This window comes from Callithrix jacchus, chromosome 12, assembly GCF_049354715.1.
Source record: "Callithrix jacchus isolate 240 chromosome 12, calJac240_pri, whole genome shotgun sequence".
Lineage (NCBI taxonomy): Eukaryota > Metazoa > Chordata > Mammalia > Primates > Cebidae > Callithrix > Callithrix jacchus.
Window position 1 is genome coordinate 38,186,221 of NC_133513.1, and position 26,675 is coordinate 38,212,895.

Consider the following 26,675-nt stretch of genomic DNA (forward strand, 5'->3'; position numbering starts at 1 on the left):
TATCTGGGTGTTAGGATCGTTAGCTCTTGTTGTTGCATTGATCCTTTTACCACTATATCTTTGTTGCTTTAAAATCTATTTTATCCGATACGAGAATTGCAACTCCTGCTTTTTATTTATTTATTATTTATTTTTGCTCTCCATTTGGTTGGTAAATCTTTCTCCATCCCTTTGTTTTGAGTCTTTGTGTATCCTTGCATGTGAAACAGGTCTGGATGTAACATGCCGTTGGGTTTTGGCTGTGTCTTTTGATTGGGAATTCAGTCAATTTAAATTTAGGGTTACTGCCATTTGATGTTGACTAGCTGTTTTATCCATTTGTTGGTGTAAATTCTTCTTTATGTTGGTGCTCTTTACTTTTTGGTGTATTTTTAGAAAGGCTAATACTGGTTGTTTCTTTCTGTGTGTAATGCTTCTTTCAGAAGCTCTTGTAAAGCAGGCCTGGTGGTAATAAAATCTCTGAGTTCTTGCTTGTTCATAAAATATTTTATTTTTCCTTCAGTTGTGAAGCTTAGTTTGGCTGGATATGAAATTCTGGGCTGAAGGTTCTGTTCTTTGAGGATGTTGAATATTGGCCCCCACTCTCTTCTGGCCTGTAGAGTTTCTGCCGAGAGATCTGCTGTAAGTCTGATAGGCTTGCCTTTGTGGGTAATCTGACCTTTCTCTCTGGCTGCCCTTAGTACCCTCTCCTTCATTTCAACCCTGGTGAATCTAACGATTATGTGCCTTGGGGTTGCTCTTCTTGAGGAATATCTTTGTGGTGTTCTCTGTATTACCTGGGGTTGAATGTTGACCTGCTTTGCTAGTTTAGGAAAATTTTCCTGAATAATATCCTGAAGGGTATTTTCCAGCTTGGATTCATTCTCTCCGTTGCATTCAGGTACACCTATCAAACGTAAATTTGGTCTTTTCACATAGTCCCATATTTCTTGGAGACTTTGCTCATTCCTTTTTATCCTATTTTCTCTAATCTTTTCTTCACGTTTTATTTCATTAAGTTGGACTTTGACCTCTGATATCCCTTCTTCTGCTTGAACAATTCGAGTGTTTAAACCTGTGCATACTTCTCGGAGTTCCTGTATTGTATTCTTCAGTTCCATTAATTCACTCATACTCCTCTCTAAGTTGTCTATTCTCAATAGGATTTCATCAAACCTTTTTTCAAAGTTCCTAGTTTCTTTACGTTGGGCTACAACATGTTCTTTTAACTCACCCAAGTTTGTTATTATCCATTCCTTGAAGAGTGATTCTGTCATCAGGAGGCGCTCATTCTCCATCAAGCCTTGTTCCATTGTTGATGTGGAACTGTGATCATCTTTAGAGGGAGAGGCGTTCTGACTTTGAGTATTCTCAGCTTTTTTACGCTGGTTTCTTCCCATCATTGTAAATTTATCCCCCTGTCGTCTTTGAAATTACCAACTTTCAGATTAGGTCTCTTGAGTGGAAGTCCAGGTTGTTAGTTCCCAGGGCCAGAGCAGCGGCGTTAAAACTGATGGTGCTTTTCTGCCCAGGATTCTCCTGTCGGGCTTCCTTCTTGTTTCCCTAGTAGGCGACTCTGCCTTCCCGGGGCTCCAAACCTCGGTCAGAAGGGGAACCAGTCCCATTTACTCTGCGCCGAGCGCTGCCGCGTCGAGGTGCCAGCGGAACCGCTGCGCCGACCACGAGAGTCGCGCGCCGACCACGAGAGTCGCGCGACTCGTGTGTTTCCACCACTGGGGTCGCTCCGTGAGCGACCAGACTTTGTCTGAAAGTGTGGCTTCCTCTAGTTCTCCGCGCCTTCCCTGAGAGCTGCAATCCCGGGATGTTAGCGATCGGCCATCTTGGATCGTTCTCCCAGACTGTCCCTTTCTTATGTCTGCTCAGTGTTTCTGAAGATCATTGTCACCTCTGTATCTCAGGAGCCTCTGTATCTTAGCTATCACAGGATAGGTGCTCATTAAATCCTATTAAAATGAAAGTGGGACCAGCTGGGCCACACTCCATTTTAACAGGGTTTAATGAACACCTATCCTATGGTATAGAAGGTAACTGTGCACCCCCATCTTGTGTATCCCCATCATAGCTAATGGCAGCCTAGATACATGGTTCTCGATCCTGTGTGTTTAGTGTTACAGACTCCATGCTGCCCACCCCACACAGACTGTGGAACCAGGGGCTCTGCAGTCCAAGCACAGTTATATTTTAGGAGTCCTGGGAGATTCCAGTGTATAGCCAGGATTAAGACCACTGACCTGGATGCTTCCCTGGGCCTCCGCACTCCCCACACATGGTTGCATCTATTTGCTGAGTTGAGTCCATCTGCTGGGTCCCAGGGAGTGTGTCCTCCTCTCCCAGCTCCACCATCTCTCCTGGGTGAGGGCAGGAGCATCTTTCCTGCTGCCTCCCTGAGCTCCATCTCTCAAGGCACTGGGAGGTCTTATTCTCAAGTGCATGTATAACTTGTTGGAGGCTCTTTCTAAAAAGCAAATATAATTTCTTGATTGGCTCAATTACAGGTGAGAGCCCAGGTGTCTCTACCCAGAAATGGAGACACTCCATAAGGACACACCCACCCTTGCCGTCTCTCCGGTCCCGTGTGCATAGGACCCTCCACCCTGGGGATCCAGCAGGGCTTTGCAGGGCCTCTCTTGTCTCTGCCCTGGCTGTTTCCTTTGCCACACCCGCCCTTCCCACTTCCTGGCCAAGACATGGGTGAGGGACCCCTTCTTGCAGAAGCTTCTAGAAGCCCTGGGCCTCAGTGAGGCCTCCTCTGCTGTGCTCCCCAGTGCTGCCCACCCTGCCCCTGCCTCAGCCCCAGCAGTGAGTGCAGCTGCCCCATGTTTCTCCACATCATCCTGTCACTTAGCCCCTTGGGTGATGGCCTAGTGGCAGGAGCAGAGAAAAGGAATTCTGAGGGGGGCCCTTCTGTCCCTCCTGGAGCAGCAGGCCAGACAGTCAGCTTAGCGCCCCCTCTGAGTACTGCTCTGTGTTGGCACAGTGGATGGAGACCCTTGAGTTCTGAGGAGGAGAGAAGAGGTGCCCCTGCATTAGAGGAGCGGAGCCAAGAGGGCTCCGCTACAAGGAAGCAGCTCAGAGGAGCCTGTCTGAGGGGATGAGGGGTTCCTGGGAGGGGGCCCTGGGCTGGTAGGGGGGGGCCCTAGGGAAGTCATCTGGGTTCCCTGACCACTGGTGACCTAAAACCAACAATGACACCCCAGCCTCCCCAGGGCTGTTATGAGATTGAAATGGGACCACACACATCAGCCCCTCAGAGAAGTTTCTCCCCAAAGAGAGCCTTTAGTCTTCTCCATTCTTGGGGAGGGGGTCAGGCCCTCTGGGTCCAGCGTCTCCACCATCACACACTGGCCTAGGGCTGCATTCTTGGAAGGACCCCTGCGCTTGGGGGCTGGACAGGGGGACCTTCGCTCCACCCCGCTGTCCTCTCTGGTGGGGCCCAGTAAGGCTTTGGAGCGGGGGCCATCTGACTAGGTCTTACTGGGGCCTGGAGTATGGCACCGGGGGCTGCAGCAAAGAGAGCACTGTGGGCACAGGTGTGGCGAGGCCAGGCCGCCCGAGAGCCAAGTGGTTTGCGAAATTTCCTGGTGGTGTGGAGGGAGGAGCAGCTGATGTGTTCACCATCCATTCCGTTTGCAGCCTGGAGGGCGATTGCGGCGGGCGGTAGGGGTGATAAGGAAATGTCCTCGTTAAAGGAAATTGAGAAAGAGAGTTTCCTATACAGTGGGGCAGAACAGTGCAGAAACACGGCTGATCCTGGGAGAGGTGAGGGCCAAGGGTGGGGACTCACACGCCCAGGGATTGCCCACAGGAAACCTGGCGGGAGCAGCTCGAGGAAGGTCGCGGGTGGATCCGCCCTCTCCCCAGAACCACAGGGCGACTTTCCGTGAAGGCGGCAAGGGAAACGCCAGTCCGTGCCGCCGCGGGGGACGTACAGGCGCTGTAAGCCCGACCTTCCCACGTCCGGGGGCAAATCGGGAGGCGTGACAGTCAAGTCGCACGGAGGCTGCCCCGGCCGCCTTTGCGATCAGGTGAAGGCGCAGAGGCGGGGAGGCCGGGCGGAGAGCAAGTCACCAGCGAGAGGCCGAGAGAGAACGCGGGGCACCGGGCCCGGGGGGTAATTTACAAGAGACGCTGGGCACGAAGGAGGCTGGGGCGAAGATGAGTCCAGGGGTGGGCGTTGGGGTTGAGAGCGCTGCGGATCCGGGCTGAGCCGAGAAGCTGATGCGGGACTCCAGGCAAGAGACGGGAAAAGGGGGCCGGGGGCGGGGCAGAGGCCAGGGTGTGCGCTATGAGGGCAGCCACTCCCACCCGCCCTGCCCCAGCCCCGCAGGCCAGAAACCTGCCCCTGCTCCAGGCGACCCAGCTACCAGAATGGCAGCCTCCTGAGGGGGGTTGAGGGGCAGGGCGTTGGTGCGGAGGCTCACGACTATAATCCCAGTTTTCCGGGTGGCCCAAGCCGGAGGAACGCTTGAGCCCAGGAGGTGGAAGCTGCAGTGATCTCGCCACTGGACTCCTGCCTGGGCGACAGAGTGAGACTGTCTCAAAAGACAAAAACAGGCCGGGCGCGGTGGCTCACTCCTGTAAACCCAGCACTTTGGGAGGCCGAGGCAAGCGGATCATGAGGTCAAGAGATCGAGATCATCCTGAACAACATGGTGAAACCCCGTCTCTACTAAAAATACAAAAAAAACTAGCCAGGCGTGGTGATACGTGCCTGTAATCCCAACTACTCCGAAGGCTGAGGCAGGAGAATTGCTTGAAACCTGAAAACGGAAGTTGCAGTGAACCAGGATCGCCACTGCACTCCAGCCTGGAGATAGAGCAAGACTCTGTCTAAAATATATATATAAATAAATAAAAGCACCAGGGGTGCAGGGAAGGAGTGACAGTCCCCCAGGCGAGGAGGGCTGCAGAGGGGCCAGGCCAGGAGAGAAGGGCCTGGATTGCAGTGGATGGGCAGAGTTCGTGTGGAGGAGGGGAAGGTAGCACCAGCACGAGAAAGGGTGAAGGGCAGGCTGGGGTGGGGAGAAGTGATGGTGAAGGAAGGAGAGAGAGGCAGGAAGAGGAGGGAGCCTGCTGGCCTGGCATTGGAAACCAGAGCAGGGGTTTATATATGTGGGAAAAAGACTCCATTCCCTCTTATGGTCACCCCAACTCAGAAACCGTTTGACCCCATGTCACCAAAGCACTCATAGGAACCACTTTTCCTGTGACACAAGTAGGATTCTCCCACTTTACTTCCCAAATGCTACCCAAAAGCCTCTGAAATCCTTGGAAATTAAAAAAAAAAAATCCCCTCCTATTAACCAATGGCTATAAAACAATGACTTTCATTAAATTTTATTGTGAAATCAGAGATGTGTCCCATTGTAAAATAAATTTGTTTGGAAAATGTAAGGGGGGAAATCCCATCTAAAAGTTAGACAAGGCTAGAAAATTTCTATTTTATTTGCTAAGGTAGCGTTGTGTTGTTGCTGTTGTTAAAAATGCGTCATAAAATAAGACCAAGAGTTAAGACGAAACATGAAGTCATGTTTCCCTCAAAGAAAACGATTTGTTTGGTAGTCAGGTTAATTTGGAAAACATTGCAAATTCTTCAGCAGTGGTTCTCAAAGTATAGCTTTAGTCAGAATCCTTGGGGCGCTTGTTAACATCCGGATGGCTACACCCCTAGAGTAGGTTAAACTCAGTGCCCACTGGCAGGAAACTGAAACTCGTGATTGAGGTCAACTAGGAGGCCTTCCCCACTGAACCGCTGGCTTGGGACAACTTGGTTTCTGCACCGCTTCTCTGTAATTCTGGCAACCAGTTCCTCCTAGCCACCTGCTGTGCCTGGAAGGGAGCCAGCCCTCCTCAGCAGGCTTTGCCCCCTCCCAGCACAGCACAACTGTGGCATGGAAAATGGAAAAGCTGTTAGCAGAAAGAAAGAGCAGGGAGGTCAAGGAAGCAGAGCTCCCACCCCACCTGACACACAGCCAACAGCTGGGGCCCAGCCAGGGCCACAACTCCGTGTGGGAGAAAGCTGAAGGCTCAGGAGAAAGTGAGGTCACCACTCCTAGGCCAGGTGACCACAATGACTGTTACCCACCTGTGTGGCCTTGAAAAAGCCTGGTTCCCTCTCTGGCCTTCAGGTTCCTTCTTTGTACAAAAAAAGGATCTTCAAAGCCCTGAATATTCCAGGTATCTATAAGGATATAGAAATATTTTGCCTCTGGATGACATGCAAATGTGTTCCTCCCAACTCCACTTCTTCCTGGATCTGTGACTTCCTCTGAGAACTGCCACACCCACCCTGTTTTCAGAGCAAACCTTCTGGTTTGAGGTCAAAAAGACCCAGCTGGGGAGATGATGACTCATTCCTTGTTCCTCCAAAGAGTAGGGGTGAGCAACCACCCTGGACCTCAGGCGCCCCAACACTGGACATCTTTCTGAGGCACCATGTGGTACTGGGCCATCTTCAGGCCCTACAGGGCTCTCGGGGCCCGGCAAGGCCTCTCATCTCCCAGAAATAAGTTCTTTTCCCCACCCAGACTGACACTTAAACAGCAGACATTTGTCTCTCACAGGTTTGGTTGCCACAATGAGGTTTTCTCCTCTATCTTGGCAAGGGCTTCTGGCCCAGAACACTCAGCTGATGAGGGGTTCTGGGGGAGGAAGGAGGCAGCAGGGCTGAAAGAAGCTTCTCTGGGTATTCCAGTGCCTGGCTGCTGGTCATAACCCTGGTGAGGTCGCAGCAGCCTCCCTGGAAGGCTGCAACAAGCACCTGTGTAAAAGCCCCTCCTTCCCCGCAAGGGGCTGGATGCAGGTGAAGAAGGCACCAGAAGGACTGGAAGATGATGCTGGCATTACTCAACAGCTCCAGGGTGTTGCAGCACTGAGCACCTACTGTATGAGCCCATCATGAAGCTGCCCACACTGCCCAGGCTGTGCCACGGCAACTTCCAGCAGTTCCTTTTCTCGGTCACCTGCAGGCTGCTGGTTTGTCCCGACACGTGAGGAGAAAAAGACAATGCTCACAAAGGCCTCAAGCCTCGTGGCCCCAGGACCCTCTCCTGAGCATCATGGCCTCCTAAGAGACCCAGGGTGGCGAGGACAAAGGAGACAAGCATTTGCTAAGCCGAGGAAGGATGGAAGGGGACTGCTGTTCTGCCTGGATGCTCCCCTAGGCCTGGCAGGGCAGGCAGCAGAGACCCTCAGTGTCTCTTGCTTATCCTAGGAGTTCCCCCTGTGGCTGCTCCAGTTTGCTGCCTTCATGTATGTTTACGGGGTGACTCCTGTGGGACAACAGAGCTGGGATGTCACCAAGCCCTGTGTCCCATCAGCCAGCCTCTCACCAGACTCCATCCTCTGATGCTGCTGGATCAGGAGAGTGTATGGAGGTCCCTGACTCCTCAGCTTTCCCCATGACAAGGTGTGGTGTGTCTACAGCTCAGCCCCAGCCACACTCCACCTGAGAAATGGGTCCAGGCAGAGCACTGGGCCCTGGCCACATAGGGCTACTTCCTCGAGGTGCCCAGGAAGCAGGGAGTCACTGGGGGAATTCCCAGGTGCAGTCCCCTCAGGTGAGGTCACCTCCCAGTCCATGAGGTGATGCTGCATGAGCCCCTCTGGACGCTAGGAGGCCTGGGCTCAATGCTGAGTAAAGCACAGGCATGACCATGCCCTCGGCAAGCTTAGGGCAGACGCACAGATTCACACACATGAGTTTGCACTTAAGCTGCAGTAAGAGCTACAGAGGAAAAGAACAGTGATGGCATCACGTGAGTGAGCCCTCCAGACAAACTTACCCCATGTGTGCAGAAGGGGAATAGCATAGTCTGTTGGGACAGCCACATCAAAATACCACAGACCAGATGGAGTAAACAGCAGACATTTGTCTCTCACAGGTCTGGAGGCTAGAAATCCAAGATTAAGGTGCCAGCCAATCCACTTCCTGGTGAGGGCCCTTTTCCCAACCTACAGATGTCTCTCTGTGTTCCCACAGCATGGTCACATGGCAGAGGAGAGAGGGGGAAAGGGCATGAATAAGCCCTCTGGTGCCTTCCTCTTCTTACAAGGACACTAATCCCATTATAGGCGTCCCACCCTCGTGACCTTATCTAATCCTAATCACTTTTCAAAGGCCTCACCTGATGCCATCACACTGGGGATCAGGGCTTCAGCATGTGGATTTGGGGGGCACAATTCACTCCACAGCAGAGAAAAAAGGGGCACAGAGTATTCCAGGTTGAAGGAAACAGATGTACAGAGGCCCAAAGCAAAGACCTGAGCTCTGAGGGGCAGCCAGAGTCAGGCTGAAGAGCGGACAGAAGTCGAGCACTGACCATGGGGAAGAGACAGGATAACGGGTTAATCTCAGTAATGTGTGTGCCAGAGAGGGAAACTGAGGCAGGATATGTCACGTTGAACACTGGGCAGCATTCCCACACCCCTGTCCTGCACCCTGTGGAGTTATGGAGAAAGCCTGGGAAGCCTCTCCCCACTTTTCCACCTTTTCAAGACCCATCCCACACCCTGTCTCCTCTAGGAAGCCCTGGGGATTGCTCATACACTCACATCTCACTCCTTAGTACCTGCAGTCTGCCTTCTGAATTTTGCAAGCTCTAACCTTGGGTTTCTATTTTCTGGTCCCGTGCAATGAGCATTTGGAAACTTCTGTCTTCCTCAGCACCAAGCACAGAGCCATTTAGCAGAAAATAAATGAGTTTTCAAGTCAATTGAACTGTTCATCTCCCCAAAATCCAGGCAACACGGTAGAGCAACTGGCTCTCTGTTCCTGGAAGCTTGCTCATGGCCTGGCCCACCGAGTAGGGGGGCAAGAAGTGCCTGAGGAGGAAATGAATGAGTGAATGAATGAATGAACATGTGTGGTTAGAATTCAAGGCACTCTAGGCTATTCTGGACGGTGCTGACTGGCCTGTCCTCCACAGGTGAGGTGCAGTCAGAACAGCATCCAGTATAGGTGCCAGTTTCTGTCCTGGTTCCAAAAGGCCAATCACCTGTCTCCTTGGAGCTGCCTGGGGGTTGTGAGGACCCCTGAGAGCTCAGTGTGAAGGGGCTCTGCAGAGGGAGGCATGGCTGGTGTGTGTGAGGTGACTTCTCTCTTGATCTGCAGGATGGAGAACCTGTTCATCAACCGCTTCATGCACATGTTCCAGTCTTCCTGGAATGATTTTGCTGACTTTGAGAAAATCTTTGTCAAGATCAGCAACACTATTTCTGGTGAGTGTGCCTCTGGGGGCTCTAGTGGTGCTGGGGAGATGGGGGGATGTTGCTTTCCCATCTGAGACTTGCTGGGAAATTGGCAAGGACTTTCCCACCTGCTGCAGCACAGGGGCCTCCTGCTACAATGTGACCCTGGCCAGCAGCCCCTACACTCCACACCTTTTGCATCACTGTGGTCACCCTTGTGCCCAGAGGCTTCTCCTCCTCCAATATTCAAGCTCGAGCACCCCGACCTCATTTCACCCTCAAAAGTCTCAAGAATAATGACTTTTTCTTGGCACAGATTAACCATTTGTGCTTCTGAACAGAGCAAAAGCAGATCTTGGCTTGTGTTTTAGGCATTTACATGAAAGCAGCTTTGGGTTCCTTTGGACTAGGATGTGTTTGGTGAGAACACTAGCTTTATAATGTCCAGTCATGACATGGGAAGGACGTTAAGGAGGCAGGAATGGCTGGATGAGAAGAGGTGCTGAAATCACCTGGTGGGGAACCAACCTCGGCAAACTCCTCCTAGGGACTGCCTTCCACTCCCCTCCTCCTTCCGTCCTTGACTCTCTATGCTGGGCTGCAGGATCTGAGTTCATGAGAGACTGGTGCCCCGGGAGGCTTCTGAGCCACTAAGAGCCAGCTCAGGTATGATGAGGTGGTGCCACAGCCTGACCCAGTGGCAGGCAGGGGGCAGCAGTTGGGCACAGCATGTGGAGCTGTGCCCATCCAGGGAGCACTCAGGGAAGGAGACCAGGCAGGGACTCTGCTCTCAGGAGGGGTCAAAAAAAAACCACAGGCCTGAGTGCCCTCTGTTCAGAGCTCAGGATGGACCTCACTTCTCTCCTGGTAGAACGGGTCATGAATCACTGGCAGGAAGACCCGATGTTTGGCTACCAGTTCCTGAACGGCTGCAACCCTGTGTTGATCCAGCGCTGCACAGAGCTGCCCAAGAAGCTCCCGGTGACCACAGAGATGGTGGAGTGCAGCCTGGAGCGGCAGCTCAGCTTGGAGCAGGAGGTCCAGGTAGGGGTTGATGGGCTGGGGAAGTGTCCAAGGCCACACTCTGTCAGGTGGAAGCCATTCCCTCCTGGCCAGCTCTCATAGGCCCTAAGATGCTAACTGCAGGCCCACCTGGGCTGGAGCAGCCACTTCCTTTTCCTGGCAGCATTGTCAGCTGGGGTCCCTGGCATTATGCAGGCTGTCTTGTGCAACATCAGGGGAGGAATTGAGGGGGATGTTTCTCCATGATGCTCGGGTTTGGGAACATATGTCAATATTTTCACTATCAGTATCAATAATTACAGGAGCTTACCTTAATTAGGGACTTCTGTCGCGGGACAGGCATTGTGACAGGTGCTTTATACACATAGTCATCAGTTGTGACCCACCTTGCACAGGAGAGAACACTGGAGAAAGAAGCAGACCTGGTGTGAGGATAAAAAAAAAGGGGGCATGAGGAGAAACCCAACAGAATGCTTGACTTTCTCCTTGGAAATGCTGCTGCCCATGCTCCTGCTGCACCCTCCTCCCCACCGTCACCTGCAGACTAGGTCCCGTCCGGCTGCAAGGCTGACCTAGTCTTGAGACAGAAGTTCAAACCAACTCCACCTGGCTCTGGTGGGGCTCAGCAATAGGCGCTAGCTAGCTCATCAGTCTGCCTCTTCCTCATGGAGACAGCATGACGGGGCCTCCAGCCACCAAGGCCCTGCTGCTGCCCCAGGTGTCCAGGTAGCCTCTGCCTCTTCCAGTCCCCTTGTCTTTTGAGCTCAGCTCACCCTGGGGCTCTAGTTGGAGAGAGACGGTTGGTGCCCTCTAGGGATAAATGTCCAGCCCCAGTACCTGGCCCACCTGAATCTACAGGGCACCCACCCAGCTGAAGTCCCTGCACAAGTCTTCTGCCCCAGGGCAGGCAGTGCTTCCTAGCCTCCTCCTGCTGTACCCCACCAGGCCCAGAACACCTCCTGGTCATGTGAACAGCTGACAATAACAATCCCACACACAGAGAGGGAGCATCTGTGTTCCTCACTGGACAGAACTGCCAGACATAGTAACATTGATTCAGTGGCTATAGGTTTCAAACTTCAAGTCAGAGATCATAGAACCTTAGTCATACAGAATCCTAGAATTGGAAGGCTCTGAGCAGCTGTCTTTGCACGCAGCAGCCAAGGAGTAGCCGTCCTCAGCACCTGGGCAGGACATCAGCCTCCAATTGGGAGTCTCAGCCACCTCCAGGGCACGTGGGTTCGGGTCACCTTTCCTTTGAACTGAGCCACCCCTCACTGACTGGACCCTTACACACACACTGCCCCACGCCCTACACACCAGCATGACTCTTAATCCCCACAGTCACTCATGCTGCCCATCTGGCAGCATCTTAGTGCTCTACAGCAAGCTGGTGGCCTACTAAAAACTCCTACATTGTTGTTTTTTAAAATGTGCAGTTATTTTTTGGAATATGAATAGAGAAATTGTATCCCTGTTGTTGGTATGATTCATTGTTCCAGGTCAAGTTTGTGTGAGTTCTTAGACTTTATATTAGGATTCTTTCATTTCAGATCACAAAAATGAACTCAATCTGGTTTAATGCAAGAAGTGCATTGGCTCAGGCAACAGTAAAAAGCAATGCTAACTTTTTTGGGACCAGAACTCAGAGTCCCCTGGCACTGTCTCTCTCTCCATGTTTCAATTCTCTGCCTCTGCCAGTTTTTCCTTAGAAGGGATTTTGTTATGTGGAGGTAAAGAATGATCACCAGCAACTTCAGATTTACCTTCCACCAGCTTGGCAAACACCACCCACTCCCAGCAAGAAAGACCCTGTTTCCCAACACTCCCAGCAAACGTCTCAGGCCATCTTCTGGCCTCACCGATTCTGTGAGCCAGTGCCTGTGGCCAGAAGAATGGAACACGCTGACCCAAAGGGGACAGGGACTCTACACAGACAAGAGCACCAGTGTTTCAGCAGCAGAATCCCAAAAAGTCAGAACCGAGAGATAGATGGGTTCCTTGTTTTCCTTGGAATAATAGATAAATGTTGCAGGCAGCACCCCCAAATCCCAGACCTCCTGTTCCCAGCATCATGTTCACCAGCCTGGGTGGTCTCAAGGTTGGATTAGCAGTCCTTCCTTCTGGGTAGAGTCTGATGGCCACTTCAGCTCTCAAAGTCCAGCTGTCCAGCCATCGTCCTAGAAGGCAAGCCACTGCTGTGCCCTACGAGCCTGAGGGTTTCTACCCGCCCACCCCCAGACAAGGTGCCCTGAGCGCCTTCGGGAAAAGTCCCAGTCCCCATCCCCTTTCCCACGCTTATCGTGACAGATGCTCAGAGCTCATCCCTGGTGTCACAGGACAAGATGGAGGAGGGCGGTGGCCAGGCTACGAGCTCCCGCCGTCCCCATGGGACAGCCCGGGATTCCTGAGCACTGGCGCGATCGGTGAAGCTACAGCGGGGCTCTCTGGGATGTGTCCAGGCAGCGCAGACCCCTACCCCTCTGCAGCCGGGACCCTTACCCTTTCCTTCATCACCCAGGAAACAGAAAAGGCTTCAGAAGGAGCGGCCCTTCCCTCGGGCTTAAGGGCTCCGTGCCCGGCCCAGCAGGCCCACCCCACGCCCTGCGTTCCTAGGGGCCCCTCTGTGCTTCCCACTTCAGCGGCACGCTTGTTGTGTGCCGAGGTGTATTAACTCCTACAGAAAAGGGCACAGATCCGATGTCAGCAAGCCCGACGAATTTACACCAATGACCCACCGTGTCCCCAGTCTCGGACCAGGGCACAACACGCCCACCCTGCAGACCACCCCCACCCCCCCACCTGGCGACCGCAGACCCGTCCCACTCTGCTTCTGCAGCCCATGTCCCGCCACCTGCCCATTCCCGCCCCGGCAGACCTGTCTTACCTCCTGGAGAGCCCCCTCAACCCCTGTAGATTCTCCTGCTCCTGCAGAATCCCCTCCCCCTTCCCCTGTCTCCTACCCAGTCGGGCGGACAGCCCCGCCCTGTCCCGCTTCCCGTCGTCTCCTCCTCCCAAGGGGAAGCCTTGTCCTGGCTCTCACGGTTGAGTTGCCCAGCTTTGACTTCTGTGGAGAGTCTTTCAGCAGCATTTTTTGGCATTTAACTGGTCACATCTATTTCACCTAACCTCTCCTTTCTTCTTATTAAACTGACACTCAGGGTGGTCTCTCATCTTTCATGTGAGTCAAGCAGGTTTTAGATACCACAAATGCAGCATGAGCTGCTGCCATTCCTTCACCTTGACCGAACTGCCACAACCTGTGAACACGCTCCATGTGACTCAATCAGCCTTTGAGCCAGAGGAGAGAAGTTCACATTCTGAGCTCTGCTGAGTGGTAGGGAAGGGAGAAGGGGCCCCAGGGGTCAACACTCTTTCCCCAGACCTGATTCGTGGTCCATCCGCTGAGCCTGATTTGGACACATCTCTCTGCCTCCTGCAGCAAGGGAACATTTTCGTAGTGGACTTTGAGCTGCTGGATGGCATCGATGCCAACAAAACAGACCCCTGCACACTCCAGTTCCTGGCCGCGCCCATCTGCTTACTGTATAAGAACCTGGCCAACAAGATCGTCCCCATTGCCATCCAGGTAGGCTGCTGGGGTACACACCTTTCTGGGCAGCTCAGTCCTCAGCGATCCAGGGCTCCTGGGTGGCTCCATTCACATTCCAGCTGAGGAAGCTATGCCTTGAAAGACACTAGGGCTCCTGCCAGCCCTGAGGTGGGCCGTCCACAGGGGCGGAGAGGGCTCTACTCCCCCAAGGCACACTTGAGAAACCCCTGGCTGGTCAAGGCACACTGTGGAGGACCTGTCCTGGGATGACGTTCTGTACTCTCCACCTCAGCACCCTGACCAGGGGCCTCCAATCAAGGTGCTGCCAGGGGCCAGGCAGGTGAAGCTGTGGGCTGAGCTGGAGACCAAGGCTACTGAGGGGCACCATGGGCTCTGGGGTCAGGAACCAGGCCAGTCTGGGTATGCCACCTTTGATGATGGTATGGGTCCTTATGTCTACCTAATACTAGAGAGGAGGAAGAGGGGGACCCTGGAGGAGAGGCAGGCAGGCACAGGGCTTTGTCTCCCCTTGTTCCTGGCACCAGCCTGCTGCCAGACTGGGAGCTGGTATGCAGACAGCAGGGGCCAGGGCCAGGACTGGACTGTGTATAGGTCCCTGGGGGTAGGGAGGAACTGTGCAGGGGACCCCATGGGAGACTGGCAGGTGAGTATTCAGCAAATAATGTTCATGAAATGGACCCTGGGAGCTGTGGACACAATAGCAGCTGGATAGGTCAAGCAGCAGCCACATGCCAAGACCATCCCATGGGTTAACCTGCACAGTCTACAATCCCCACTCTCCATTCTAAATCTCAAAAATCTGAAAATTGCTGCATATTTCAAAAATGTGCAGCAAATTCATTGTCTGTAAACAAACCTTCTTTGAAGCAATAGGTGAGGTTATTTAGAGGCTTATTCCCATTCAGTGTGATATTCCTGTGGATCACTGCAGAAATGCTGCTGTTTGATTGTAAAAGATTATGTTGCCCTAGACCTGGGGTGGGAGGGGGTATGGCACATAATGAAGTATACCCACTGCTAAAATCCTAAAACTTCTGGATTCTGCAGCTCATTTGACCACCGGGGTTTTAGATAACCTATCTTTATCTGTGTAATCATCACCACCACCCTCCTAGGTAGTGGGCTCTATTGATGTTGATCATTTTACCCAGATAAGGAAACTGAGGCACAGGTGCCCACAGCCAGCCACAGAGCTAGGATTCAGGCCAGGTCATCTGACTCTAGATTCCAGGGTCCCCACAGTCTCCTGGGGCACGTACCCTCAGAGGAGTTTCCTGTCTGTTACCAGAGAGAAGCCCTGTGCCTAAGAAACTGAAGCAGCAGGTAAAGGGACAGGTGATCTAAAAGACAACATTGCTGGGAGATCCCAGGAGATCCCAGGCACTACTGGTGGGTGCCTTCAAAAGAGACCTCTTGGAGTAGCCTGGAGTCAGGCGCCTGGCCTAAATTCCAGCTCAGTCACTTGTTAGCAGGCTGTGGAACCTTGGGCAAGTCACAGAATGTTCCTGAGTCTCTTTCTTCTTCTGAAAATGGAAACTTTGCAAACCATAAAGACCCAAGCAAATGAAAGGTCCTTTCATTTCAAAGAACCAATCTGGTTCTTTGAAAGGTCCAAAAAATAATAATAATAACCTCCTCTTGAGGCTGATGGAAAGAGAGGAGAGGGAGAAAAGGAGTCATAAGAAGAGTAATTATAGCCAGGCACCATGGTGGTGCACAACTGTAGTCCCAGCTACTTGGGAGGCTGAGGCAGGAGGCTCATTTTAGGCTGAATTGTGCTATGATTACACCTGTGAGTAGCCACAGCACTCTAGCCTGAGCAACACAGTGAGACCCCATCTCTTAAAAAAAGAAGCGTAATTAGATTATGTATTTCTTAAATGACAGTAATATGGCAACAAATTTGAAAAGTTAGAGGAAATGGATAAAAACCTAGGAAAAGACAAATCAGAAGAAATTGTAGAAAACAGGCCAATTCCATATAGTGACTGATAACAGACCCACATGGTGAGCAGCTGAGTCTCAGCCAGCCACTTACAGTGATTTGATATTGGGCAGGAAACAGTCAGTATAACATGAAAATGTCAATTCTACCAAATTCTAGTATACAAACTGGATGTGCTTTCAAATTAAATTGCAGCCAGAATCTTTTCTCTTTCTTGATGGGGGTGGGGTGTTGGTGAAGAGGAACTAAAAAGGAGAGAAAACACTTTAAAAAATGGATTCATATAGAAAGAGAAATCTAGCATAGTCAAAATTTTTGTGAAAAAAAATTAAAACCACACAGAGAGGCAGCATAAACAAGTGAGACCTCATCTCTAAAAAAAAAAAAATATGGTGACACATGCCTGTAATCCCAACTGCTCTGGGAGCTGAGATGGGAGGATGGCTTGAGTCCAGGAGTTCGAGGCTGCAGTGAGCCATGATCGCTCCACTGCACTCCACACTGGGTGACAGAGTGAGACCCTGTCTTTAAAAATAAAAGAAAAAGAAAAAACACAGAAACACTTTCCTTGCTGGATCTGTAAGGTTACTGTTAAGCAGATGCTGTGCTTGAAAACAGACTTGTGGGGCAGTATAGAGTAAGACCTAGAAATAGATTCCCCTGCAGAGGAATTTAATGTATCACAATGGAGGTTGTTCAACTCAGTGAAAAAGGGGTATTATTTTGATGGTGCTATCACACTAGTTTTGCATAAGAAGAAAATTAAATTGGACTGCTCTGTCATGCCATCTACAAAAATCAATCTCATGTTAGAGTTGCTTAGAAGAAAAAGAAAAAAAGAAATTTAGATGAAGTAAAAATTAAAATGAAAAAAGTAAACAAATGTAGAAAAACTATGTGGAGACTCAGAAGACTTTTAGAAGTAAAAGGAAACCAAGAAGTTATAAGGGGAAATCTAAGTATACTTGATTATGTAATGTTTAAAAATTTGAACGATAAACTGTAAACAAAGGTAAAAGGCAAAATAGAAATTGGGGGAAGAAACCATAACAGAAGTGACAGCTAAGAGAGGTCTGTCTATGCTATCCAAGTAATTCCTTCACATTGACAGGAAAAGGCAAATACTCCAATGGAAAAATGAGCAGAGAATGTGAATAGACAATTCACAAAGAAGAAATGTAAATAGGCAACCAGCACATGGAAAAACTCCTAATTTCACCTGTAGTTAGGGGAATGCAAGTAACAATGAGATATCATTTCTGACCTGTCTGGTTGGAAAAACCAAGAGGTAACTCCCAAACACCAGCAAGGACAGACCCCGCCCATGCACTGCTCATGAATTGTTGCAGCCTGACAGTGTTCACGGGATAATAATTGCTGGGCCTGGGCAGTCTGAGGTCAGAGCTCGGACCAGCACCCGAGCAGGTCCCACAGCACCTGCTGTACCAGGTGCACTTTGGAGTGGGCGGTCAGAGGATCCTGGTATTGGGGCTCTGTTACCAAGCTGCACTGGGGTCTGCTTGCCCAGTGCCGCAAAACCAAACACTGAGATTGGGATGGAGTCTAGGAGAACTGCAAGGCATTTATTGCAGGGATGAAAAAAGGAGAATTGGGCAGCTCACTCTTAAGACTGGAACTCCCTGATGGCTTGCAGGTAAGGGCTCTGAAAGGTGGAGTAAATTTCAGGAAAGCAGAAGTTAACAGGCAAAATCGTTAATCAATACACAGAGGTTACCCATTGGTTTTGGCCTAAAAGGGTGGGATATCTTTAAGTTTTTTTTTCAGTAGGGGGTGGCTTCCAGGTCATAGGTAGATTCAAAGTTTTGTTGTTTTGCAATTGGTTAAGGAAGAGAAGATTTGTTTAAACACTTGGGTTAGCAGAAAGGAATGTTAGCTCTGGCCTGTGGGCGGGACTTTCCCCAGGCCCCACAGGAAGAAATTTAGAGCAAAGAGCCATGCTCGGGGAGTTCAGTCCTCCGCTCCCTCGTATCTGAGGACTCTGTGCCAGTGCCAGTGGATCTGGTGGGGGTCTGGGTTTCTGAAAAACACCTGTTCAGATGTTCTGTTTAGTTTCCAGAGAGAACCAAACACCCCGTGACACTAGCTTCCTTGGCTGTTGTATTAGGCTGCCGTTACCCTCTTGCTTGTGAAGTTGCTCATTTACTTCTCAGGGCTAGCTGGGTGCTTGGAATTTCCCTTGAAGAAATTCGGGATTTTCCTTCATTTCCATGCTTGTTGTGGCAAGGGGGACTAGAGAGCCCTAAGAGGAGGCCTCTGCTCCGTCTCAATAGGAGGCGCACTGGAGGGGACTTTATCATTTAAGTGTTCTGACAGCTGGTAGCACTAAGCAGGTGTTCACCAGCAGAGTGAACCTGTCCGAGGAACAGTAGGCCAGGCAGTGTCTACTCAAAGAAAATACCCCCACACCCGCAGGGCTCAGCCTTCACTAGCAGCCACTCTGCAGAAATGAAAGCACTGATGTGTGTGGGTACTGGCAGGAGCATAGTTGGTGATGGGGAAACAAAGTTGAAAACAGTCTGAAGGTAGAAGAGGATTGAGTGAGTGAGCCCTTCCATGTCCTCACTGTCAGATGTTGCAGCATCTTTGAAAGGAATGCTTTCGTTCCCTCCCAGCTGATCTGGAGGGGTCTCCACAATGAGTTAACAAAGTGGAAAATCAAGACACAAGGGACAGATAAAGGATACATATCTGTCATATACAAATAGCTACTTCAAACAGCTAAGGCAATAGCCATGGTCTCATTTATGTGAAATGAATGGAAGGATGGTGCAGGCCTACTGTGAGCAGATACCTGTGTGGGCACGGGGACACACAGACATGGTGTCATCCTGTAGGAACACCGTGATGGCCCAGTAGGGGACAGTGAGCAAAACAAAGAAACAGATGTTCATTATAATCATATTCAGTTGATGGAAAATTGGGCAAATAAATGTGCACACATGCAAAGAAGCTCCCAGAATTTGGTGGTTATCCCTGGGGGCTAGATGATGAGAGGATGTTTTCTTTCTTTCTCAGGCTCTCCTGTCATGACTTGAATTTGTTTTTACAATAAACATGTATTCTTTTCTAATCAGAAACGTAAAGCTACTTCTTTACCCAAAAAATATATTTAAGAAATACAAATTGCTCAGGGCAAGTTCTGGCATCCCATGGCAGGCCAAGACCCTGGACAGGAGTGGGACGATGTGAAGGATGGGTCAGGGAAGGCTCAGCTCAGTGGTACCAGAGCTCAGGGGGATGGGCAGGTGAGGCCAGGCCAGGACAGGAGGTGGAGAGAGGCGGAAGGCAGAGTGATGTGCTGAAGAAATGGGCAGAGCACTGGGCTCTTGTCCTGGTTCAGCTCTTTGTTTACTGGTCAGAGCAGCACGTGTGTGTGTGTGTGTGTACACATATATATGTATTCGTGTATATATATGTCTGTATGGGTATATATATAAATATAATTTTAGATTCATGGGATGCACGTGCAGCCTTGTTACATGGTTATGTTGCATAATGCTGGGCTTTAGGCTTCTACTGAGCCCATCACTCAAATACTGCGCATAGTACCCAATACCTAGTTTTTCAATCCTTTCCTCCCTCCCTCCCTCCCCTTCTTGGAGTCCCCAGTGTCTTTTGTTCCCACTTTTATGTCCATATGTACACAATGCTTAGCTCCCACTTATAAATAAGAACATGCAGTATTCAATTTTCTGTTTCTGTGTTAATTCACTTAGGATTATGGCCTAAGTGCCAATCCTGAACTGCATCCATGTTGCTGCAAAGGACAGGATTTCATTCTTTTTTGTGGCCATGTAGTATTCCATGGAGTACATGTACCACATTTTTTTACCTGGTGCCACTATCAATGGGTACCTAGGTTGATTCTATGATTTTGATATTGTCAACAATGCTGTGATAAACATATGTGTGCATGTGTCTTTTTGGTAAAGCAATTCCTTTTCCTGCGGGTAGTTACGCAATAATAGGGTTGCTGGGTCAAATGGTAATTCTGTTTTCAGTTCTTTGCAAAATCTCCAAACTGCTTTCCACAGGAGTGGAAGTAATTTACACTCCCACCAACACTATGGAAGTATTCCCTTTTGTATGCCTCCTTCTCACATCTGTCATTTGTTTACTTCTTAATAATAGCCATTCTGACTGGTGTCTCATTGTGGTTTTAGTTTGCATTTCTCTGATGATTAGTGATGTTGACCATTTTTTCATATGATGGTTGGCCACTTGCATGTCTTCTTTTGAAAGGTGTCTGTTCATGTCCTTTGCCCATTTTTTAATGGTGGTATTTTTTCTTAAGTTCCTTATAGATTCTGGATATTAGTCCTTTGTGGATGTACAATTTGGAAATATTTTCTCCCATTCTGTAGGTTATTTACTCTGTTGATTGTTTTGCTGTGCAGAAGCCCTTTAGTTTGATTAAATCTCGGTGAGAGTGGACATCCATGTCTTACTTCCGTTTTTAGGGGGAATGCTTGCAATTTTCGCCTATTCAGTATCACGTTTTGGGATCAGCTCTTTATCTACCGTGTGACTTGGGAAAGCTGCTTAACCTTGCTGGGTACAGCAAGGAATACCTGCCTTGCAGGGTCAAAGTGAGGATTAAGTGAAGTGGCATAGGTAAAGCCCCTGGCACACAACAGGGGGATCCTTGGCCCCAGAACATGGCAGGAACATGCCAGTGTCCCAGAGCCATTAGGAACATGTCAGAGCATGTGGGGACATGTCAGAGAGTGTCCCAGAGCAGCCCAGTGCTCTAGGGCACAGATCAGGTATGAGTAGGCCAGGCAGCTCATGCAAATGGGTGTGGCAGTGGGACCCTCAGAGCTGGGACTGTGTAAAAGGAACAAGAGTGTAGTTCTGTGAGAACATGGGTGCAGAGATCTCAGACTTTCTAATATTTCAAGAAAACCAGGTCATTCAAATTTTTATGTGAAATTGTCTGATATTTAAAAGCAGCCAACTAATCTCATGTATAAATAGACAGGCAGGTCCTCAGGGAGTGCTGGGGCTGCTAGGGTCCCTCTGCGCAGGGTTGTAGCCACTGGCTGCTGGGGCTTTGGAGCACTTAGGATTCGACTCATCCAAACCAAGACCTGCTGCATGTGTGAAGTCCAAACTTGATTTCTAAGACTTAGAATAAGGAGGTAGGGAATGTGAAATGTCTCATTTAATAGTTTAGATTGGTTTCATGTTGAAGTGATAATATTCTGATTATATTGGGTAAAATAAAATTATATTATTAACCTACATTTCACCTGTTTCCTTTTACTTTTATTAATATGGCTTCCTGAATATATACAATTCCATGTGTGACTGGCATTATATGTCTATTGGACAGCACTGTTTTCAAGGGAGAGACACTCAAGGACCCCACTTTCCACAATACTTATAGGAAGTGACACAGCTGTGTGTTCTGGGGCAGTTCTCCCTCCCCAGCCATGGCCACTCTGCTGCAGTAACACTGATCTTTCCAGGCACCTAAAGTCTGGCCATGCCCCTTCCTGGCCACTCTTGGCTGCAGTCCTGCCACCTGCCTCATTCTTTCTGTCAACCCCTCCAAGACCCCACGTCTTCATCTAAAAATACGCAGTGCCAATACCGTCTGCAGGCTTTCATGAGAGCTTACTGTCAGGTGCTGAGGTGTGCTGGGCGCTCAGTGAGGGGTGACGCCTGGGGCTGCTGGCATGGAGGGACCTGGGGCTGGGTGCCGGGCTGGTGGCGGGAAGGTGAGGCTGCGTGTGCAGAGGCATCAGCGACCAGGTCACCACAGAGTTTGGGGATTTTATTTTCTGGCATCAAGAGGTGATTGAGGAGGCGGTTAACATGACATGATATACATTTTGGAAAAGAAAAAAACTCACCTTGTCCCAGTATGGAGTGGAACCTGGAAAGGGAAGACAGGTTCAGCCTCTGCTACAGAGACACCTGGCCGCAGGTGTGGGCTCCAGGTAGAGCTGGAGCTGCAGACCCTGATCTAGGAGGCTCAGCACCAGGAGGGCCCTGAGCCCTGGAACAGGAGGAGCTGACTTAGGGCAAGAAGAGAAGACAGGAGCAGTGGGGCAGCCCCTGGGGAGCACCAGCATTTCAGGGAAGAGGAGAGGGAGGAAAGTGTGGGAGATCAATGAGAGGCAGCGGAATAGGGAGCAGGGCAAGGAGGGGAAGAGGGGGCAGGGAGCCTCCCACTGCTGGGCCCTCCGCCTGCCTGCTCCTTCCATGCTGCCAGCTCCTGAGGCCATTCCCGCGGTAACTGTGAGCCGAGAGACCACTGTCCCCACATGACAGATGCTGAAGCTGGATCTTAGAAAGGCCCAGTGTGTCATCCAGAGTCATGCAGGTTTTGAATAATATGGCTGGGACAAGAAATACCACCCCAGGGCCCTCTGCCCCTCCAGGCTCTTCTGATTCCAAAGTCACTGTTGACTTTGGAAGAAATTCAGATACTTCAAGTTCTCCAACTCTAATCTGGAGTGAAATACAGCAGTGTGTTTCCTTTCCCCCAATGTGTCAGCTCAACCAAATCCCAGGAGACGAGAACCCTATTTTCCTCCCTTCGGATGCAAAATATGACTGGCTTTTGGCCAAAATCTGGGTGCGTTCCAGCGACTTCCATGTCCACCAGACCATCACCCACCTTCTGCGAACACATCTGGTGTCCGAGGTTTTTGGCATTGCAATGTATCGCCAGCTGCCTGCCGTGCACCCCATTTTCAAGGTACAGCCAGTTACTGCCCCACCTGCTGTGGGAGGACATGTGAGATGTGGAGTGGGAGGGGGTGCTAACATCCCACAGGGGGACCTGTGGCTGGGAGTGGGTGGCAGAAAGAGACACTGGAGAGATGTTCCCAGGGTCAGTAATGCCCCCAAAGGAAGAAAACAGCTGGGAGCCTCCTGTTCCCCAGGAGACAAGGCCGGTGTGGGGGCCTGACACAGGGGCTTCACTGGCCAGCTAGTAGAGCTGGAAAAGGCAGATGAGTTCAGGGTGATCCTCAGCTGATGCTGACGGCTGCTCCCGCCATCACTCTCGTTCCATGTTTCCAAATCCTTCAAGCATTGACTGTTGGGGTGACTGCAGGCTGAAAGTACCTCTGTGTGCCTCAGTTTCCTCATCAGTAAAAGAGGTCAAATAGTACACCTGCCCTACAGAATGATGGTCAGTGAACTCAGGGACCACAGAGGTAAGCCTTGTACAAGTGCTGGCCAGGACCTTCTGAATCTTTACCACGTTTGGTAAGCATCAGAGGGGTGCAGGCCTCCAGCACTCAGCAGAAAGATCAGCACCTGGCCTTCACTTCCTCCCTGCGCCCAGCATCATCCTGCAGGGCAGGCCTGGGTGGGGGAGCTGCAGGACCCTGGGGCACCTGGTCACCTGGCTGGGCCCCCTCTGAGGTTTCCTCCTTTCCCCTGCACAGCTGCTGGTGGCACATGTGAGATTCACCATCGCCATCAACACCAAGGCCCGTGAGCAGCTCATCTGTGAGTGTGGCCTCTTCGACAAGGTGGGTGCCCTCCTACCACACTTGTTGCCTGGAAGAGCCCAGCCTGGCCGCCTTCACTCCCTGTCTGAGATCTAGACACAGTTTCTGGAGGCCTGGGAGGGTGAAGACTGGAGGCTGTGCTCAGAGCAGTGTCTCTAGCATCCTCCCAATGTCTCCAGCCCCTGCCACCCAGCCAGGGGCCCTTCTCTAGGCACACCACCAGGTCTTCCTCCTCGATGATGGCTCCCCGTCCCCTCCTCCACCCCTCCCCTCTCCCAGCCCCTGGGACCAGGGTGTAGACCCCCTCTGGCACGCACTCCTCATGGCCCCCTGACCTCCTACGTTCCAGGAACCTGTGTCTCCCTCTTAATCTGCTGTACCCCTGCAATCCTGACCTGGCCCTCCCCAGCACTCTGCCTCTGGGGTCCCAACTCTCCCAGCCCCTGTCCCCTGCATCTGCCCAGCCCTCTCATTCCCCAGGCAGCACCTCACCTCGTTTTGAGCCCCCGTAGCCTCACCAAACTCGAACTCTCGCCTGGGCCCTCGCCCTAACCTTCCTCCTTTCCCCAGCCCATTAGTGACCACTGAAGTTGAGACACTGTTTGGGTTGCAAATGGCAAAATCCAACTCAAACCCGCTGCCTCGGGACAAGTCATGCCTTATCTCAAATACCTGGGCACAATGGAGGGGCAGGGGCCTCAGCCAGAAATGGATCCAGGGACTCAAGCAGTGCCTCAGGGTGCACACACACTGGCTCCCTCTTTCTCTTTCACCTGTGTTGGCAACACACTCTCCTGCTGCACACAGGCCCCCACAGGAGAGGGCACAGGAGCTCGGCATAGTAGTTCCACCTCAGGTTTCCATGTGGCCATTATTTCCCAGCCACATCCAAACAGAAAGTGCTGGAAGCAGCTCTGGTTGATCCCACTTGGGCTGAATGCCCACCGTGGACCAATCTCTGGCACCCCAGCACCCAAGTCTTCCTTCAAAACTTCTGTGGCATGACAGCCCAGCCCCGTGGGTGTATTTGTGTGTGTGCGTGCACATGTACACATATATGAGCCTGTGAGTGTGCCTGCGTCGCTCCACAGCCAGGATCAGAACCAGGATCCCTCCCTGTGGGTCTCTCCAGCCTCACCTAAGCCCACAACAAGGCTCAATAGAGTTGCATGGGGCCTGGGAACTGTGGGTCACTGAGAGAAATGACTGAGGTTCCTGTGCTCAGCACTAGAGCAGACTTCACAGGCCAGGCCCGCTGGTGCTGGGGTTCCCCACACACCTGCCTCCCCCTGCTGCCCTCCTGGAGGTGGGAATGCACTTTTCCGTTCTGCACGCTGCGGCCCCACCGTTCAGTCCCTTGCATTGGATTGGGCGGGAGGCTCCCGCCTGTCACCTCTCCACTCTGCTGCCCTTGTCATTCTCTGCATTAAACATCCCTCCCCCTTCTCACAGGACAAGGGTTTGTCCCTCTGCGTGCCTGGTTGCCCGCCCCCTGGCACATTTCCTCAGGGATGGATGTGTGGAGTGCACTGGGGCTGGACAGCTGTGGGGGGAGCCACCCGCTCAGGGACCTTGCCTCCCACTCCAGGCCAACGCCACAGGGGGCGGCGGGCACGTGCAGATGGTGCAGAGGGCCATGAAGGACCTAACCTATGCCTCACTGTGCTTCCCCGAGGCCATCAAGGCCCGGGGCATGGAGAGCAAAGAGGACATCCCCTACTACTTCTACCGGGACGACGGGCTCCTGGTGTGGGAAGCCGTCAGGACGTGAGCGCCCGCGGGGTTGGTGGTCCTGGGGGAGGAGCGGGGCCCCCTGCCTGACCCCCCGCGGCTGGCGCTGAAGCGGGAAGGGGTGGAGAAAGGAGTCCCGGGCCGAACGTTAAGGAGTCCATGACGGGGTGGGCGCGGGGCATCCGTCGCCCACCCCGCTGGGTCGCCCACCCTGGCTGCGCCCCGGAGCCAGGTTCACGGCTGAGGTGGTGGACATCTATTACGAGAGCGACCAGGTGGTGGCGGAGGACCCGGAGCTGCAGGATTTCGTGAAGGACGTCTACGTGTACGGCATGCGGGGCCGCAAGGCCTCAGGTAGGGCCTCCGGACCCTGCTCCCCGGCAGTCGGCAGCGCGGGCCCAGCCGCCGCCCCTCCGGGGTGTCCTGCCCGGGCACGTCGTGGGCCCCGGGCCCTGGGGTCCCTAGGGACGGGGCCTCAACCCGCCGATGGTTCGCCCCAGGCTTCCCCAAGTCGCTCAAGAGCCGGGAGCAGCTGTCGGAGTACCTGACCGTGGTGATCTTCACCGCCTCCGCCCAGCACGCCGCGGTCAACTTCGGCCAGGTAGGCGGGGCCGGGCCCGCTAGGCGGAGCTCCCTCCCCAGGGCCGCCGCCCCTCCCCCGGCCGGGCCTCGCCGGAACCCCGCCCCAGCCCTGCATCTGCACCGCACCCTCCAGCCCGGAATGGGAATTGCCGGGCGGACTCTGCCCGCTCAGCCGAGGGCGCTGGCCGCGGGGAAAGAGAATGGAAGGACTGCGGGTCCGCTGGAGTTGGGGGGCACGGGAAGGTTGGGGCCCCGGGAGCAGCTGGGCTTCGGGGTCGCCCACGCTAGTCCGTGGCTGTCTCCGCAGTACGACTGGTGCTCCTGGATCCCCAATGCGCCCCCGACCATGCGAGCCCCGCCCCCCACGGCCAAGGGCGTGGTGACCATAGAGCAAATAGTGGACTCACTGCCGGACCGAGGCCGCTCCTGCTGGCATCTGGGTGCAGTGTGGGCACTGAGCCAGTTCCAGGAAAACGAGGTGAGGCTGGGCAGGGCCATGCACGGGCACAGCTCCAGGTCTCCCCAGGTTAACCTGTTCCTCAGCCTGAGATCTTTGTGACTCAGGCCTCAAGGCTTACCTGGGGGCAGGAATCCTGACCTCCAAGGCTGGAAGGGCCCAGAGGGCTGCAGCGGTCACCAGGTCCCCCAGCCTGAGCCTGCACAGAGCTCAGGGTGGACGCGGCAGGAAGCGTACACAGGCTCTGCTCACTGTCACCACAGGGTCCTGTGTGACATCCCCTCCCCCCAGCTATTGACAAAACTCTTGCTTGTTTTTTTTCCCTGGCACTCCAGAGGGAATGACCAAGAGTTTCTTGTTTTTTCCCCCACGGACACGTGCACCTAATTTAACTTAACACCGAATCCGTTGTGTCTTGGTGGATGCACCCGCTTTGGGGTAGCTCAGTACTGCATAGAATGGCGGGATAGTCCAACCGGCTCCAGGCTGCTGGGCGTCTCAGTTGTTCCAGGCTAATGTGTTGGTCCCTCACTGGACATCCTTGTTTTTGTGCCTTTGCACATGTGTTCAGTATGACAGACACGTTCCTAGCAGGCGAATTCCTTAGTCAAAGAATATTGAGACTGAATTGCCCTCCACAAACTAAATCCAAAATCTCATCATCAGTAGCCAGTGTTTTTT

At 52.1% G+C, this 26,675-nt stretch overlaps 1 protein-coding gene across 3 annotated transcripts in view; it reads left to right on the forward strand.

Moving 5' to 3' along the window:
• The window catches only part of ALOX5 (arachidonate 5-lipoxygenase), a 62,185-nt gene that overhangs the window by 34,382 nt on the left and 1,128 nt on the right, over positions 1–26,675 (forward strand). For 2 of the 3 annotated variants that reach the window (XM_035267598.3, XM_035267600.3), the window contains exons 5-13: positions 9,113–9,219; positions 10,061–10,233; positions 13,655–13,801; positions 22,258–22,461; positions 23,159–23,245; positions 24,813–24,991; positions 25,188–25,309; positions 25,456–25,556; positions 25,845–26,015. In XM_035267598.3, the coding sequence (XP_035123489.1) occupies positions 9,113–9,219; positions 10,061–10,233; positions 13,655–13,801; positions 22,258–22,461; positions 23,159–23,245; positions 24,813–24,991; positions 25,188–25,309; positions 25,456–25,556; positions 25,845–26,015 (1,291 nt within the window). The remainder of the gene's footprint in view (positions 1–9,112; positions 9,220–10,060; positions 10,234–13,654; positions 13,802–22,257; positions 22,462–23,158; positions 23,246–24,812; positions 24,992–25,187; positions 25,310–25,455; positions 25,557–25,844; positions 26,016–26,675) is intronic. The other variant, XM_035267599.3, reaches the window with a different exon arrangement.